The 18,118-nt window shown below is 44.9% G+C and overlaps 1 protein-coding gene across 1 annotated transcript; it reads left to right on the plus strand.

The window, feature by feature from the left end:
- The first annotated feature begins 7,091 nt into the window (after positions 1-7,091).
- LOC128711818 (uncharacterized) lies at positions 7,092-15,226 on the plus strand. Its single transcript, XM_053806705.1, has 8 exons — positions 7,092-7,348; positions 7,406-8,155; positions 8,232-13,755; positions 13,825-14,030; positions 14,125-14,409; positions 14,509-14,786; positions 14,865-14,967; positions 15,040-15,226. Exons 1-8 carry the CDS (start codon positions 7,092-7,094, stop codon positions 15,224-15,226), a joined length of 7,590 nt encoding a protein of 2,529 aa, XP_053662680.1.
- The last annotated feature ends 2,892 nt before the right edge of the window (positions 15,227-18,118 follow it).

The following is an 18,118-nucleotide window of genomic DNA, read 5'->3' on the forward strand; positions in this document are numbered from 1 at the left end:
TGAATTTTTCGATCACAAAATGTACAAAAACAGGCAGAAAAGGAAGACGTCAGTAGAAAATGACAACAATGCACAACGTTAGGGCGTCTTGTTTTGGTGTGGTTCTTTCACCGACATTTCAAGCAACTAGAATTTCGTTTTCTATTTAAATAGGAAACTATAATAATTTATCTCGCTGAAAGAATGAATTTTATGTATCAATAATGGCACGTTTATACAGAAGAATTACATTTTCCTATCACATTTAATGAGAGCAAGAGCGGCACCTTTTGGTCTGCAATTTTTTTTTAATAAACATTTAATAAACATGTTAAAAATCAAGGCACATGATGACCAGCGCAATAACTTGCAAACGCAATACAAATGAATTGGCAAAATTAAAATTGTAATTTCACTTTTACATCGTAAATATTCTGAACGAAGAGCGAATCAAAATGGTCAAACACAGTATTCAACTTGGAAATGAAAACACACTGACAATAAAGGAAAATAAACATTCAAAACATCAAGGCAAACACACCCCCATACGCACGCAGTACGCACACAGCTTGCAGCAAAGTTCCAATTGGGAGAACGCAGTAGTAGTGATTCAATCGGAGAGCAAGAACGAAGAAGGACTTCTCTGCAGTCAAAATGCAGATTGGCCATAAATCAGTGGTTTGGTGAAGAAAAAATAAGCCCGTGAATCGAATCAATCAGCCTCGCTGTTATCTCATTGTGTCGTAAATATTCCGTTTCGTGTATTGTGGTGATATGTGTTTGGGAAAGAATGGTACGATGGGCCGAGAATAGTTTTCGGACCCAAGTCCATGGTACCCCGATGGTAAAGAATACGCGCACCGTACCACACGCGTATTGTGTGTATGCAAGGTGAATGCATGAGTGAGACCCCCGCGGTTGTGTGGCGTGAAATAGATAGTGCAAAAAAACGACAACAAATGGAGCTGTCGGTGCATTATTCATCTAGAAGAGATTAATCGCAGGCTATTTAAGTACCCCGACGATTAATGGGATTCGAAAGAAAATGTTATTGATTATGTCATGGTTCCGGGCCGCTCTTCGTAGTGCGGTGAACAGAATTCGTTAATTCTCTGGTGGATTTGCTGACAGAAAAAGTTACTAGAACTCGACCTCCAAGGAGCTTGTACATTTTGCAAACAATCAGGCCAAAATCACAGGTACGTACGACGTGCGAGATATATACGACTATAATTTATCCAAGTGGGCAAATGCTGCGCCTCTTTGCACACACCGATTGCTGCTGCTCCGGCAAAGGATACCAATTGCCGTAAAAACACTTGATAAATGGCCCTGTAGCCTCGTAAAACCGCCCCTCTCCGCAGCACACTCCCGCAGCCGATGGTCCTTTTCAGAATGAGGACGCAATCGTTTTTGGTACAGCCCGGAAAGTGAGGCCAAAGAAAAAAATAACAACCATCTCTCCCAAACACTAATGAATGCAGTGTGGATAAAATGGATGAAAACTTTTTCCCTTTTGGCTCTCTCTGGAGCTCAATTGATATTCTATTTCGCCGTCAACCGACGTACCAGCTCGATTGTTTCGACGGTGTTGGCGAACGTGAAGAATTTGTTAAACGCATTTTTTCTCCTCATTTTGCTTTTCTGGAAAGGAAACTCGCCTTTCCGTTCATTATTATGTTCTCCAGCTTGTGTCTTCTTCTGCTCCGTCTCTATGCATATATCCCGTTTCGAAAAATAGATCCTTTCCCGAATGTTCGGGCTACGTAGCAATGGGAAAAAATTTATGATTATTTGATCAGTGTTTTATTTTTTAATTTATGTAAATAATTCTTTATTGCTCGTTTCAAAGCACTTCGGATACGTGTGTGCGAGAGAGCGCGCCTGCCTGTGAAGTGAGGCACACGTCTCGTTCGTTCCTGCGCCAGGTAAACGTGTGCGGGTATAAAAAGGAAGGTTTTATTGGCGCACCGTACACACTGGCCTGCGTTGGGGACGGTTATAATCGTATAATACCGCTTGCACTGGTGTAGGTGACATAAACACAGGCTTCGTTTTCGGTTAGTGCGAAAAGGACGGGGACGAAAAACGTAACGTATGGTTGAGATGGCATGGTGTGTGGTATGCGTGACTTGCGATAGTAAAATAACACACCGGGCTCGGCTGTTTTCAGTCGGTTCGAACGAGAGGGCAGAAGAATGAAATTGACGTTGTTTTCTCTTTCATTCTTTCTTTTGGTTTGAAGCTTAACGAGCGGAACGAGATGGGTAGAGAGCATTAATTTTGTACCCATACCAACGCACACAGCACAATGAAATATGAGAGAATTTCCTCAGCTCAAAAACCCGATACTATTATATGCGTGTGTGGATGCATCGAATGTCACTTTTCTCAATTGTCTGTCAACCAGCGTGTTGTTTTCATTTGTTTGTTTGTCAATGATTAAGGCCAGAAACAGATGCAAACCCCCCAACCCCCCTCCCCCCCCGCCCACCTTATCAAACAGATGCAACTCCCCAAGGGGTGGTCGATCTGTAGTTGGTATGGCCACAGAAAAACCTGGATTCGTTACACCGGAGCACCGGAGCAACCTATTTTTCTATCCCAGTTTTGGCATTAACGAGCAAAAAAAAGGTCCAACCGCAGCAACCGTGTTATTATGTCCCAATAACGTACACCGGGCCGCACTGCGCATGTCCCAATAATATCCGACTTGACAGATATTAATTGCTTTGAAGTTGGCCAACAATAGAGAATAAATTGAATTCAAAATTTCAAATTCAATTATGTATGCTTTTTCCTAGGCGTGTCTGGGAGTGTTATACCCTCGTAAGCATGGCGTGTGGAGACTGATTCGTTTGCTGCTCAGGTCTGAACTCAGGTCTCAGTGAACGAACTAGAATACGAAAACGGAAAGCCTTCAATTCCTCGGACGGACTTTTGGAAAATGTTTTGTGAAACGGCCAAATGACTCTTTTTTCTTTCTGCCTGGAACACGATCCAAAGGCACATCTCTAGCAAAGACGAACGAAAGAACGAACGCACCCGAAAAAAGTGGCTGTAACCGATTTCATAAGGATTTATTTTTTAATAATACACGGTACGTTAATTTAACGATCTGAACCTTCCCCCCCCGTCAGACCAGATACACCGAAGTTTCGGTCGACCATTTTGGTTCCATTTCTCGACCAAACCCATTTCATGCAATGATTGAGATAAATTCAAGAATAACGATCGGCGCACACGGTCTGGAAAGCCACCTGCGTCCCAAAAACCGATGGGTCCACATCGCCAGTCGCAGGTGATAGCGAACGAATCTCTCGAGCGTTAGAATGAGACAGAGACAGAGAAACAGGGAGAGAGCAATGTTTGCTCTTATGCTTTTCACCAACACATCGACGCATTCGACAACTGTTTCACCGGCGGTGTACATTACCTCCAAAAGTCTGTTTGGTGCCAGCTGTGGACAGAGGAGGCTGGTTAAGAACACTTGAAGGCTGCGACGGGGAATCTATTGTCACGCAGTAGAACCCGGCTTGTATTGCATACTTTTTGGGCTATGTTATGCTATGCTATGTTGATGCTAGTGGATTGGCTTGTCCTTATCCAGTGGTCTAAGCACAGAGGTTAGCACATTCACTTATGCAGTAGTACGTATCTCTTTTATGCTGCCATTTGATGCTTCCAGAATTGCGTTTAGCTGGACGTAAAAGAAAGAAGAATTTTGGAGACGAACCACCCGAAAATTTGATCACGATTATCTATAGGATGTCGGTTGTGTCATTTAGGATTATTGAACTGTTCTCAACGCATAAATGAAACATTTTATTTGGAGTTACTTCTTTTCGAAAGGTGATGAATCGACTCAATTTCTACACTCCTCACACTATCGCAAACGGCGGAAGGTTTTGTGGTGCGATCAAATGATAGCTTTTAATCTTTGACATACACAAATGGTTTTTATTTCCCTTTCGCTATACACACACACCCTTGGTTACAGGGCGATGTTGGTTGTTTAGTTAGCAGCATGCTGCGATGAATTTTCTCGCTCGCAATATAATGCGCGGCTGTATACCTTAGCTCTCCTTCTTTCGCTCACCGACTGCTTTTTTTCAGAACAAAACTCTCGAAGGCTCTGCAACAGAGAGACGGCCTAGTGCAAACAGTCGGAAAAGTGGAACGGTACGGCAGAGGCGTTCTGGATGAGGAAGGGGATGAGAAGAACATGTGTTTACAATGCCCACGAACGAACGAACCTCCATCTCTCGGTGGCTAACAACAGCCGTTCGCATAAGGTTTGGGATCAGCAGGAAGAGCATAAAAAAGTAGTGCCCAGCATGATCCTGCGGACGATAGGGAAAAGCCCTCGTAGATGAAGATGACGATGATGATAGGTTCTTTCCTGCCATCACCTTTTTCATTCTTTCTTTCCTGGTTTCTCCAATCCGTCGGGGACCGGTCGGTATTTATGTCGATTAGCCGAATCATCGAAAACTGGCGTTCACCTTTTGCTACCTTTCTCGAGCGGAGCGATGTTGGTCGTAATATTAAAGTTAGGAACATTCTATCCTATATAGAATAACAAGCTGTGTCCTTACTTAATCAAACGATTGCGTTAAATTTTCCGTATGAAAGTAAAAAACGCTTGACAAAACCAAACATTTGGATATTATTTCTGGACAATTTGATGAAGAACTAGGGAACGCCACCGAGTCCTAAAGCAACATCCAATCGATTCTTCATCAAACAACATTTGTTGGCTTAAATGGGTTTTACGTTGCTCCGTAGTGTGCCAACTCTCTTCACACTCTGTAGCGTGGTACCGACCAAATACAAAAAAAAAGAAACAACGCGCTTGTTTTCACTAAGTTTCCCATGTAAACATCAACTGCGCCGTCGCAATGCAATTTGAACGCCGTCTATAAATGCTCTCGCGGATCCATCCGTACCGATTCTTTTCGATCCATCCTTTCCACCACACGGCGGGCTATTTCGCTTTCCTTATCCCACTTACCGTCCGTCTCGAACCATATGGCAAAAAAGGGAAAGAGAACGTGTGTGAATGCGTCTCGCAATGCTCGCGTCGCCGCCTACTCGATGTGCAAGCAGAGCCGCCTCAGGAGCCGGATTTCGGCTCAACTTCTTCTTCAACCTCATGAGAGCTCATAAAAAGTAATATGCCTCCTAGCCTACAGAGGTTCAGGGGTGTACGGCAAAACCCAAAGGCTGCTGTGGTGAGTGCCTAGAATGAATGACAGCGGAAGAAGTGTAGCTCGCACACATATATCGTCCAGGAGGGTATTCTTGCCGCGATGGTCCTGTGTGCGCCGCACACCATGCATGCCAGCATTCCAACTGGCGAAAGGATGATGATGATGATGATGATGATGACGGTTCGACGGTGTGCGCACAACTACATAGGCGCTACGGCGGTACAAGTGGAAATTGAATCGGCCGAAACGGGCATAAAAAAGAAGCCCCTTCCGAGCACGACGGCGTACAGACTCATCTGATGTGCTGGTCGGGAGGAGTAATCAAAGCACGAGTGAAAGAGAAGAGACCACCACTGGACTTGAACGATTACGATGACTACTTTAGCTGTGTGTTTCCGTAGGATGATGGGAAGAACCGAACCGACCGGGATTATTATTTTTGTGTGGAATGGCTGCTGCTCGATTATGGCTCACATGGGGGGTTTTTTCTCGAAACTGTGCATGCCTGCCTATAGTCAGTCGGTTTGACTGTCTCGTATGGAGAGAATACTTTGCTGGGGGGTACCTTCTGGTGGCAGCTTTACTAGCAGAGCAAACCCGTCCTACCTTTCGGTTCAGTTCGAACTCGTTACTACCGTGTTGCAACGCGTGTCACAGGGACACACAATCGGACAAACCGCTCAGTTTATTGCGTTATATATGTACGTGCTTTATTACAATTAAAAACCATAATAGTATTACATGTGCATGGCGACACCATTCGAATATAATGCCCATCTTCTTCGTGGCACGTGGAGAATGACATTTTTGGCTGCCCAGTTCACACGCAAACACACTTCCCAGGAGAGGAGATTGGAGTGGCACCAACAGATGGAAATTGCTTGTGCCGTACCCTGTGACCATCAATAAAATTTGAAAACTCTCTCCCACAACCAATTCCCGGCGGTTGAGTGTGGGGTAGAACCGGATGGAACGCCGCCCAAGTGCCGAAGTGTTGTTTTTCTTCATACCCGTTCTCTGCTCTGAAATGACACTCCAGATAGTGAGTGGACCTCGTCACGCGACACCACCAACACACGCCGGGGTTTGGGCGGCAGTAAAACGACGATAATCATATCTCACAGTGCTCAATTTCTTCCACTTACAGCTGGTCTCGGTTTTTAGTAGATCGATTTTAGCTTACCAATATATGTATATATATATACCCGCCCTATGGGATCAGGTCCGTATCGGTGTATTCAAGTGGATATACTTTGTATTTTTTGGGGGGCAAGACTACCCGGCAAAAAGGTATTAAACAAGTCTAACTTGTACGAACTAACTGAGAAATGATTAATCGAACGTTAAATACTGCCAAAATACTACAGCAGGAAGTTTTGTTAATTTATTCCTATTGGTCTTTTAGAAAAGTCTTGAAATGGTATCGTCTTCGCGAAGACGAAATAAGTGTTACATACAATCGGAGTACCCCAAATGGTGCTTCATCCGTATAGCCAACCCATTGAAGACTGTTTGGCTGATTATACGCATTTATTAATTATTGTATAGAAAATTTGTACTTATCAACCTTTTCTTTCTTTTATGTACAACGGACAGATCACATTACATAAGGGGGAGAGTGTGATCAATATTCCCTTGGAGTCGGTTAAACGAAGATACGTACCAACAGGATGAAGATCACCAGGTACCCGATAGACCGTCGGTCCTCGAGGTTGTATAGGTCTAGTACCTAGAAGTTGCTCTATCGCAGATATCGAAGATAGGCGTAATTTACTGTGGTTCTAGTAGCACGCATTCGGTACAGAAGCGGCATTGAAAAACCTGTGAAAATCCTGCCCGAAACCTCTGCTGTATTTCGTTCCGTGTCGTGGAGCCGCTATACAAAAAAGGAGCTAAATAATGTTTTACTGCAGCCGAGATCCTGCCAAAGCGTCCAACTGTAGTAAAAGTAGCAGCACATCGGCAAAATCTCATGGACCCTATCACCAACCCTACTCACTGCTGGACATTACTGCCCGAATCGTCGCCCAGAATGAACCATTCCAGAAGATCGAGGAACGGTACGACCGGATCCCGGAACCGGTTCAAAGGCGCATTGTGTTTTGGTCCTTTCCACGCAACGAAAAGGACATCTGCATGTACAGTTCCCTGTCAAGGTGAGTTTGTTGCAAATGAACATAGGGTGACGATCAACTAATTGCTTTCCTCTGTAGGGTTTCCTCCATTAACTCGGTGGAATCGCAAAGCCTTAGCTTCTGTACCGGATTGAAATTGGTTGAAACGGGCTGTGTGGAAAACGTCCTTCAGGTGGGCTTCCATCTAAGCGGGATCGTGTGGTCACACCCACCGAACCAAATCGAACGTCACAGCAGTGTCCACAACGTAGCCGGCTCATCTTCCGGAAGCCGCAATAATGAGCTAGGCTATCCACTGCCACCGGCAAACCAGAATCTTTACAATAATTACCATCATCATAATCATCATCAGCAGCAGCCGCACCATCATCATGCACATCAGCATCATCCTGCCCACCATCACCACCAGCAGCAACAGCACCATCCGCATCCAAACCATCATGCACCACCACTGTCACCACCACCGCCAGCACCGCCTATGGTGCATCAAGTGCAACCACAGGGTGGTGCTGCTGGGGGTGGTGGCCCGGGGCCGGGAGTCGGTATCCAGGTGGCTGCGGCGGCAGCTGTGGCTGCTGCGGCAGCCGCCGCCGCTGCTGCCGGTGTTCCGCCGCCCCCGGGTGGCGCACATATGGTGGTGGTAGCACAACAGCCAATCGGTATGGCTGCCGCTCAGCAAATGCCTCCGAATGGGCAGCAGCCTTTCAACGGTGCCAATATGGATCATCGCGATGCGTTTAATAACATCACGATCGGTGGACAGGGCGCTTCCAATGGGTCAGGAATGGAGGAAAATAAGAAATTCAAAGTATCCGTCAGTTTCGATCGGTAGGTATTATGTGCGATGTTAACGCACACAAACCATTCACCGAATTTAGGCTAATATTTGCATTATTTATTGCAGATGCAAAATAACATCTGTGACGTGCAGTTGCGACACAAAGGATATATTTTGGTGCCATCACGTGGTCGCTTTAGCCCTGTACCGAATACGGAATGCTGATTCGGTGAAACTACGAGTTCCTATATCCGAGACGCTGCTCCAGATGAACCGGCAACAGTTACAGAAATTCATCCAATACCTGATCGCCGAACATCACACGGAAGTATTGCCAACGGCACAGCGGTTGGCAGACGAGATACTGCAGCAGCGTTCGGAAATCAATTCCATCTGTGGTGCACCAGATCCAACCGCCGGTGCATCCAAGGATGATGACCATTCGTGGCATCTGGATGAAACGCAGGTTTGCGAGGCGGTCAAGACGTATCTTGGCCAGGGTAGCTACTACTACAGCAGCAAGCATTTGAATTCACTGTTCGGTAAGGTACGCGAAATGTTACGTGCGCAAGACTCGAATGGTGCCCGTATGCTGACACTGATTACGGAGCAGTTCCTAAGCGATCCGCGGCTGGTGCTGTGGAAAAACCATGGCACACCGATGACGGAAAAATGTCGCCAACTGTGGGATCAACTCGGTGCCTTGTGGGTATGCATAGTGTTGAACCCGAAATCATCGCACGGAGAACGAATGCACTGGAAATCGCTGCTAGAGAAGTGGTCCAAAAGCGAAGTGTGCCCACAGGAGGATCCGGACTTGCGGACGTCTCCCTCATCCAGCCGTGAGAGCGTACGTGATAGGTCGAATCGGGAAAGAGAGCGCGATCGAAATAGATTCTTTCGCGAGAATAATCTACGCAATATGATGTACTACAATCACCACCATCAGCCACACCAGCACCAACAGCAACACAATAATCAACCTATCGGTGGAGGTGGTCACGACAATCCGAATCGCAATCACTACAATCATCGCTACGGTGCCATGAAGCATCGCAATGGAGATAATGCGAATCGAGGTGGAAATAATCATCACAACGACCAGTACGATAGCTCCGAGACGGATTCCGATTCCGATGATGAGATGGATGATGCGAACGAGGACGAAGGTGTTGGTAACAATGGACAGGACGAAGAGGAAGACGGCAATGAGAATGGTGGGGCAATCAATGATCATGATGACGAAGATGACCACCATCATGAGGATGACGAAGCGGAAAGGCGCAGAGTAGACGACAACGGTATGGAGGAAGATGTGGTCGATCAAGTTCACAATATTTTACAGGATATTAACTTTGCCGATGGAGCGGAGCCCGGTCCGAGTAGAGAACATCGGGACGAAGATGGAGAGGTACGAGACTTCATGAACCTCAACCTGATGAACGTTCAAGAAGAAGAACATCGGTTACCAGAAATGATGCCAGAAAATGACGATAGCTCGCGAGAATCGATGGATGTTGATGGGGCTGGTATCGGTACTTCGTCGTCGAATGGCGTAGTGGGTAGAGTAAGTGGAACCGTCAGTAGTGGTGTTGCTGGTGGTAGCTCCAAATCTGGTACAGGAAATGTGGGCTTCTTCCAGAGTCCATGCATCTGTGGGGAGGATAAATGCGAGTGCAATCGACCAGTATTTTTGGACGATATAAAGCCGAAAAAGTTCTTCGATTGTGTTGCAGCAGCTGGGGGCAGTGTATCAATAGCGGCTAGTGTCAGTGCACGTAATTTCGATGTAAATGAAGATGCCAACCAAGATTGCATTGAGCTATCGAAGGATATTGATATGACGGTGACGAGTGGAACGGCTACGGTTGGTACATTGAAGATGCGGTCGAGCGATGAAGCAATTGAAACGATTGCCGGAGCTTCTTTCTCGTCCTCGTCCTCATCCTCTTCCTCCTCTAATTCTTCGATTTTAACCATGGTTGATGATCACCAGAAAGATGTAGAGCTGGACTTTGAGAAACCCGGACCGTCGGGATTAAATCATCGCCGTGTCGGTCCTATCGATGTAGAAACGAATCCCTCTTCTGGAATGTCTTCCAACTCAGCTTTAAATAATGATGCTCGCCGCATAGCACACGATGATTGCGATGAATGTGAAGAACAAGGCAAAGACAAACCCGTGTGCAAAAAGTCAACCGAAGACGATGATGAAGCGGGACCAAGCTCGATTTCTTCTTCCCATGTGGTCAAGAAAACAAAGGAATCAAAGGACGATGTCGATGAAATGGATCTGGACCCGGAAGCTGGACCTAGTTCGAGGCGCATTAGCACGGACGATGGATCAGCTGTGGCCGGTGGTTCGGGGCTGAACGGAAATGCATCCGTAGAAGCGCGCGTAAAACCGGTAAATGTTGGTGATGGAAACGGCGCTGGTAGCGGTCGTCCATGTAAGCGTCTCAAGCTGAATAATGGTTCATGGGTGAGCAGAAATGGTAACAAAACACCTCGTACCATTTTTCATAAAGCGCTCGATGCAGTGAACATGTCATGGGAAAATGAACACCTGAAACGCATCCTAGAGTCCGACAGTTATAAGCTTTCCAGTCGCAATTCAGTGCAAATTGCCGGTTCTAGTAAGGCCCCGGTAGCGAACCATCCGAGCGTAAAGTCTAACTTCAATGCAAATGGTCAGCCGTTATGGCATGAGAAGATTTCTATGACTGCGGCCAGAATCGATTCGTTGCGTTCGCATGGTCACATGGAAGCTGCACTCAGATTGTCGGTCAGCGTTGTACGAACGATGCGTGAAATTCAGCGCGAAGCACAAGCACTATGGCTTCGTCACAAACCAAAGTTACCTCCCACTCAAGCAAGCACTGCGGAACAGCCTGTTCCGGGGCCCTCTAATTCTGGTTCAGGTTCGTCAAACGCGGCAGGGCCTCGTTGTAATTGTGGGCCTCCGAAGGTTATACCGGCAGAGTCAGCATCGTGCAGGAAAGAGTCCAACGCGACTAAACATATGCACCATTCCCTGTTACCTCCGCTGCCACCACCGTTGCCATCATCATCTTCCGCTTCAATTCAGCAGCAGCAAATTATGCAGCAACAGCATCAACAGCAACATCCAAGTCAGCATCATCATCAGCATCAGCATTTGTTGCAACAGCAACACCAACCACAGGCATCTACATCCTCTGGAATAAAGGCTGGATGCCAGTGCCAGTCGCACCGTCATCAGTCACAAAGCTCAACACCCCACTTTCCGGTTCCACCGCCTGCGCCAATGATGCCGCCAGATCTGCATGCATCCCATGCGCCCCCAGTGCCGGCAATGAAGAAAGATTGTTCCAAGTGTATTCAAATTAAATGTTACTACGAATCGGTGGGTTCTGGTGGATCTTCACTAAAGCATAATGGTCCACCGATGGCTGGTCCCTCGCACGCCAGTGTCAACAATACCCATCACAGTCATCATCCACCGGCTCCTCCAGCACCGCCAATGTCTTCGGCATCGAGTGTCGTTTCCCAGCACCAACGAATTCATCGTAATTCAAGTGGGATGATATGTAGCTCGGCAAAATGTAATCATTTCATTGCCACCGGTCCTAATGGTCCTGGAATAATTCAGCCGGCTCCACATGACCTGTATCGTAAAATACCGCATTGCTCTACAAGCTCTTCGCAGCAGGCCCAACAACCTCACTGCAGTCGCGATTTTCGGTACATGAAGTTCCCAAATATTCCACCAAACCATCAACACCACCATCATAATCAGCATCATCATCATCATAATCATCACCAGCAACAACTTCAAAACCAGCACCACGCATCTTCGGGAGCAGGAATGATCGTTCCGGTAGGAATTCGTCATCCTCCTCCTCCTGCATGCCCAGTACCGGGCCCATCAACATCCCGAACGCACGGCACAGTCATGCCTTCAGAATCGTCGATGTCCGCCACCAGCACACAGTCATCGATAACAGTAACGACGGTCTCATCACACACCACCTCCGGTAGTTCCAATGCTGCTGGTTCAATTGTAACCTCTGCTTCAACCTCTGCTTCAACATCGAAGTCTTCCTCCGCTGCTTCGTCTTCATCGTTTCCAACAAAGTGTAATTGTCCAATCCATAAGGAGGAAACATTGCCACCACCACCACCGACCCAAAGCCACTCGACAGCACCACCACCATGTCATCCACCGCAGGATGCCAACGTTGGACTACCGTCTATGAGCACAACGGTGTCATGCTGCGTCAAGCCCATCTGTTGCTCTTTGGCAATGGCTCAGCATCACTCCCAACACAAAACGCAACCACCACTACCTGGACCATCCTACGTTCCGTCTACGGGGATGTCATCGACGTGTGGTGGATGTGTAATGCATGCCAGTGGACCCCAATCTGCAATGTACAACAATGGTGCAATGTACGGTATGCCCGGACCTTCCTCTTCGTCGTCTGTTTCATCGGGACACGGTCATCATGCACAACCGTTGGCTTCAAGTTCGATGTCCAAAACCTTTGATCGATCAATAATGGGATCGTTCAGTGGTACCGATTGCGATATAATGTCTGGACAGCATCATCAACATAAAGACGATTGTCCTATGGCGCTTGGAAAGCACAAAAATGCCATACCCACGGCAGGTGGAGCAGGTGGTACCGGTTCAGGAAGTCATAGTAGTTGTACCAACAGCTCTGTTAATGCTTCACCGGCTGGTCCGAGTCGATCAAGTGCTTCGAGTGGTTCCACGATAACATCATCCGCTTTACTGGAGCCGATAAAAGTCAACCGAAAGCCAAATTGCCTTTCGAAATGCATCGATTGCAGCGTGGGATGCGAGGTAGAGTTTCCACTTGACGCCATCGCTTGCATTTTCGATTGTCTGACGGAGGCATCTTTAATACCGGAGGCAGTTACTGTCCAAATGAACGAAATGAGCCGCATGGCGTATGATGCCGGCAACGGTGGTGCTGGCGGTGGTCCCGGCAATGGTGCTGGATCTGCAGCACCGGAAGATATTAACATTATCGCTCCGAAGTATCGGCACCTACCTATAGTGGATTCAACCGACAGGCATGAGACATATTTAACACTGGCATTTGAAGCGGCCATTCTGGCGTTAAGTAAGCAACGTATTATGCCACATGGGTTGTATGCGCAGCACGTAATCTGTAAGCAGCAGGATCAGTTAATACAGCGACTACGAAGCATCGATCTTGACTCGGTGCTAGTAGGCATACTGCGAAAACTTAGCGTCCAACTGCTAGATGGTGGCCCAACGAGTGGTTTAGGCGAGATGATACATCCTGAATCGGTGCCAATGCACACGTTGGCTCGCTTTCTGTTCGCCTCATTGCTGAATCAACATTCAGATTTGGCGTTCGAGATAGGACTGCGCGCAATGCGTTTCCCAATACTGGAGAATATCAACGAAGGTGCTTCGGTGAACGGTATTGAGCTACAGCACAACAACTTCATGCATTCACCCTATCCGCGTTGGTGGACCCTAGGACACTTGGAGACGCAACAGTGTTCGCTCAGTTCAACGATGCTGAGTGCGGCTAAGGGTGATACGAAACGTCTGTCTGCTGTGCTACAGAATGCCCGACGAAACATACACAGTTCGTCACATCTGTTTAAGGTAAGCAATCTTCATTTCAACATGAAAGGAGTGGCCTTTGTGAACTCTTTTTTTTTGTCTTTTATATAGCTCGCTCAAGATGCGTTCCGCTTTGCTACACCAGAAAATGGTCCACGCAGTCAAACTCTGCTCGGTGTAGCATTCGAATTGGGCCTACAGGTAATGCGCATGACACTCACGTGCTTAAATTGGCGCCGCCGTGAAATGGTTCGGTGGTTGGTAACCTGTGCGTCTCATGTCGGTATTGACGCCCTAATGTCCATTATGCAAAATTGGTAAGCAATCGCAAAAATTTGTCCCGTTTTATTTTATTTTGTATATGTTTTACAACTTCGTTTTTCCTCTTGCTCGCTTTGTTTTGCTAACTAGGTATCACCTATTTACGCCAACGGAAGCAACGGGGCCAGTTGCAACAACTATCATGTCACATTCGACGATCATGAGACTGAATCTTAACTTCCGCCAGCAGGACGAGTTGTCTAACTGTGCCCGTACGTTGGCACTACAGTGTGCCACAAAAGATCCACCAAACTGTGCCCTGAATGCGCTGACGTTATGCGAGAACGACGCAATGGCCTTCGAAACAGCATATCATATAGTAATAGATGCTGCGACTCACATCATGACATCTAGTCAACTGTTTACTATTGCACGGTATGTAACGATCAGCTACAGATCATTTTGATTTTGATCATTGTTTGTGATTATGTTTTTTATACAATTTTTTTTTCGCTTGCTCGTTTGTGGATACAGATATATGGAACATCGTGGCTATCCAGCACGTGCATACAATTTGGCTATGCTAGCGATGAAAAACGTCCAGCTGGCATACAATCAAGACACGCATCCCGCTATCAACGATATACACTGGGCGTGCGCATTATCTCATTCGCTTGGCAAGACAGAATTATCGAAGATGATACCGTTAGTGATAAAGAACGTGCAATGTGCAACAGTGCTATCGGATATACTAAGACGTTGTAGCGTTCCTACACCTGGGTTGCACAATTTTGGCGCACACGGAGCAAGAGGTAAGAACACATTCAAAGCGGGGTTTTCGGTTTGTTTAACAAGGGGAAGTTAAAATATTATCGATCTTAAATCTACAGGTAACAATTTGAGACAATGCATCAAGTTAAGCTATGATCGTGAACCGTTAAATCAGTTACTGGAAGCAGCCGTTTCGGCATATGTCAATACTACACATTCAAGGTACTTGTGGGAAACGAAATTACATAAGAGTGGTATCATTAATGCATATGTTTTTTTTTTTCTTTTCAACAGATTATCGCACATCTCTCCGCGCCATTATAGTGATTTCATTGACTTCCTCAGCAAAGCGCGTGACACATTTATGCTAGCGCGCGATGGACCGGCCCATTTTTCTCGTCTAATCGAAAACATTACAATAGCCTACAAGGGCAAGAAAAAGCTGGTTCGGCAAGTTCGACAACGTTTTCAGTTTGTCTAAAACAAAACAAACAATTGCTGAGCGTTCGTTGGCACCATGCAAACAAGTGCACCGTCAAAGTTTTGGTTCGTTTTCGGCAAACTTCAACAGTTATTACTATTGTATTAGCTAGGGTAATGAATTTCGATGCATATTTTGTTGCATCTTTCGCTTCGCTTTGCGTTAGCATTCTTTGGAAGTATCATAATTTCCATTTTGCAAAGTGAGCAATCCACCCTACCGTTGTGTTGGATATAAAGTAGATTTCGTGTGTAAACCAATCTTCCTGCCCCACATATTACCTAACTAGTTCTGATTCACGATGTTAGTAGGCGATAAGAATAGACAATGAGACAATGATTATAGCAGTATTATAATGTTAAATGATTATCTTTTTGTTTTGCTTTGCTCTTCTACAGCTCCTCGTTTATTCTTGATGTTTTGTGATCTTGTGCTTATTTTGCTTGTGTGTTGCATTAGTTTGTTATTTAAAGGTTAGTTTTTTTTCTTCTAAAATCGTTTTGTTCCATACTTTTACTTTGTCAGTTTTTCACATTATGTACGTTGTTTATTTGAATCGTAGCTTTGAGCTGTTGGCTCCATTCGCTGCGCCTATATATTTCCTGTTTGTCTCTCATTGTATGCTCTCTTTTAATTTCATCTGGGTTTCCGACTCTGTCTTCTTCTGGTGATGTCCTGCATTTTATTAGCTCACTATCCGGTTGCATAAGTCCATGCACGCCGAAACCGCAAGACGATCGTTATACATTCATGGTATAACCTATTATTTTGCCCCAGTATTTCACCACACAATGGTGAATTTTTTCACCAATTTTTACGCACAAATTGCATTCTACTCGTAACCGATCTCAATTTCTTCCCCATTGTCCGATCGTCGTCGGTAAAACCTATTCTTGATTGCCGGTTGGTTAAGATGTGTATACAAATTTTAATGCACGGGCTTTATGGCTTGTTTTATGAAGAAGCTACAATTTTCCCAAACTACTGATACAAAGAAATAGATAATTATTCTGCAACGATTCGCGAATCTTTGTGAATGAATCAATATGCCAATTCGATATGAAATAATAATAGAAAGAGCAAAACAGTTGAATAGCAACTAGTGAACCGAAACAGGATTGCCAAATACCAAATAAACAATAAGGCGCAAATATCGCCACAAGAAGCAGCCGGCGGGTTTGTGCTGTAACGGAAATACGCCGGTATAAAGACCTACATTAATCCACACTTTAAGCTAATCACATCTTTAAAAGTCCCAATAGAAAAATGTAACAAACAAGTGAAGACACACAGTTAGGCACAGACAAAAAAAATCATTAACTTACATACGTTAAGCGAACCGGTAAGAGGTACGCAAGTTGAATGATTAACCCTATATATACCGCATTTATGTTTACGTGCCACAAAGAAAACAATCCCAGTAAAAACGAAATTTTGTATAGGGCGGGTTTGAATGGCTTTGTATAAAAATAAGGAAAGAGCGAAATGATATTTGAGCACGGGAATGAATGGGAAGACAAGGAATCAGAGAGATTAAAGCAGTGAGATTTTGTTATAAAATTAGTAATGAACGTTAGTTGTATGCAGGGTGCTGTTTTTTATATTTTTCGTTGGCCCTTGTACTTGGTATTGGTTTCTAGTTTTCTATTGTTTTTTTTTTTAGTGTATGTGTTTCACTAAAGTGAAATTAATATCATGATTTTGTATCTACCTCCTAGTGATATAGAAGCATTTCTAACAAATCTTATTAAAAACTAATTCCGTTCCGTAGTCAAACAAAAAGAGAAAACAATTATAGCATATAAGCATAAGGCTCCCAGCAATGAATCACAATAACCAAAACCCTTTGCGCGAAAACATATGCAGTGCATTCGATTAGCTTAAAATTTTAATTCATTCAAAACAAGCATAGGAAAGGCTACAATATGAGGCATCGGTTTTTAAACCAGAGCTTTTGTAATGTCTATGATAAAGAAATAATTTAGACCACGACCTTTTATATTCTTTTTTCGTACAAAGTGTATTGTTTAAGCAACAACATTGTATACTAAACATGTTTTTATCAGTATTACGCAAAGACGCAACTAGTATAGATAGACAATAGAACAATTGGCTTATCAGTTAACACAAACCGCAGGCAAAGTTATTTAAACTTGTTAAAACGAAAGCAGAGAGCTGTTGTGGTTTAATAGATTACAAACATTTGCAAACTGCTGCAAACGAGAAAGACTAGAACAACATTCTACACACATACACACACACACACATCATAATACTTGCGAAAAGTTTTTCTTCAAACTCTAGTTTTAATGCATCGTATGCTACTGCTGCGTATTGCCAGAATTCGTTGTCGACCGAGTTCCGGAAAGGGTGGTGTGTGAATATCATTTCATGCTTTCCTCAACAACGTGGGCTAAACAAGTAACTAACCAACAAATAGCAATGATGGTAATAATCATGCAGAAAAATAATGATAATATGATAACGATAAATACATCCGTAAAAGCTTGAACATGGCTTAATTAAAGCTAAGAAATTTGATCCTAACATAGAACATAATGATAAGGCCGCCGTGTGTTTGTGTGGTACTGCAAAGCGCGAAAGTCAAGCCGCAACTATGTGGTCTCCTTCCCTGTTCTCAACCAGACAGACACCCAAACACACCGTCAAATACGCCAATATAGAGCAGCGATCAACAAAAAAAAAGCTAAACGATAGAAGCGGGAAGAAGTTTGTGGCTTAAATGTTGAGAGTGTAAGAAAATCTCAGGACTGGTAAAACATACTTGAATTAAAAAATTAGGAAACTGATGGAAAACTAGTAGAATATGTACCGTGGCTGCATAATAGAAAATATTCAAAAGCTTGTGTGTACTGGCGCGTGTTACGAAAC

This window comes from Anopheles marshallii, chromosome 3 (genome assembly GCF_943734725.1).
Source record: "Anopheles marshallii chromosome 3, idAnoMarsDA_429_01, whole genome shotgun sequence".
NCBI classification, from domain to species: domain Eukaryota; kingdom Metazoa; phylum Arthropoda; class Insecta; order Diptera; family Culicidae; genus Anopheles; species Anopheles marshallii.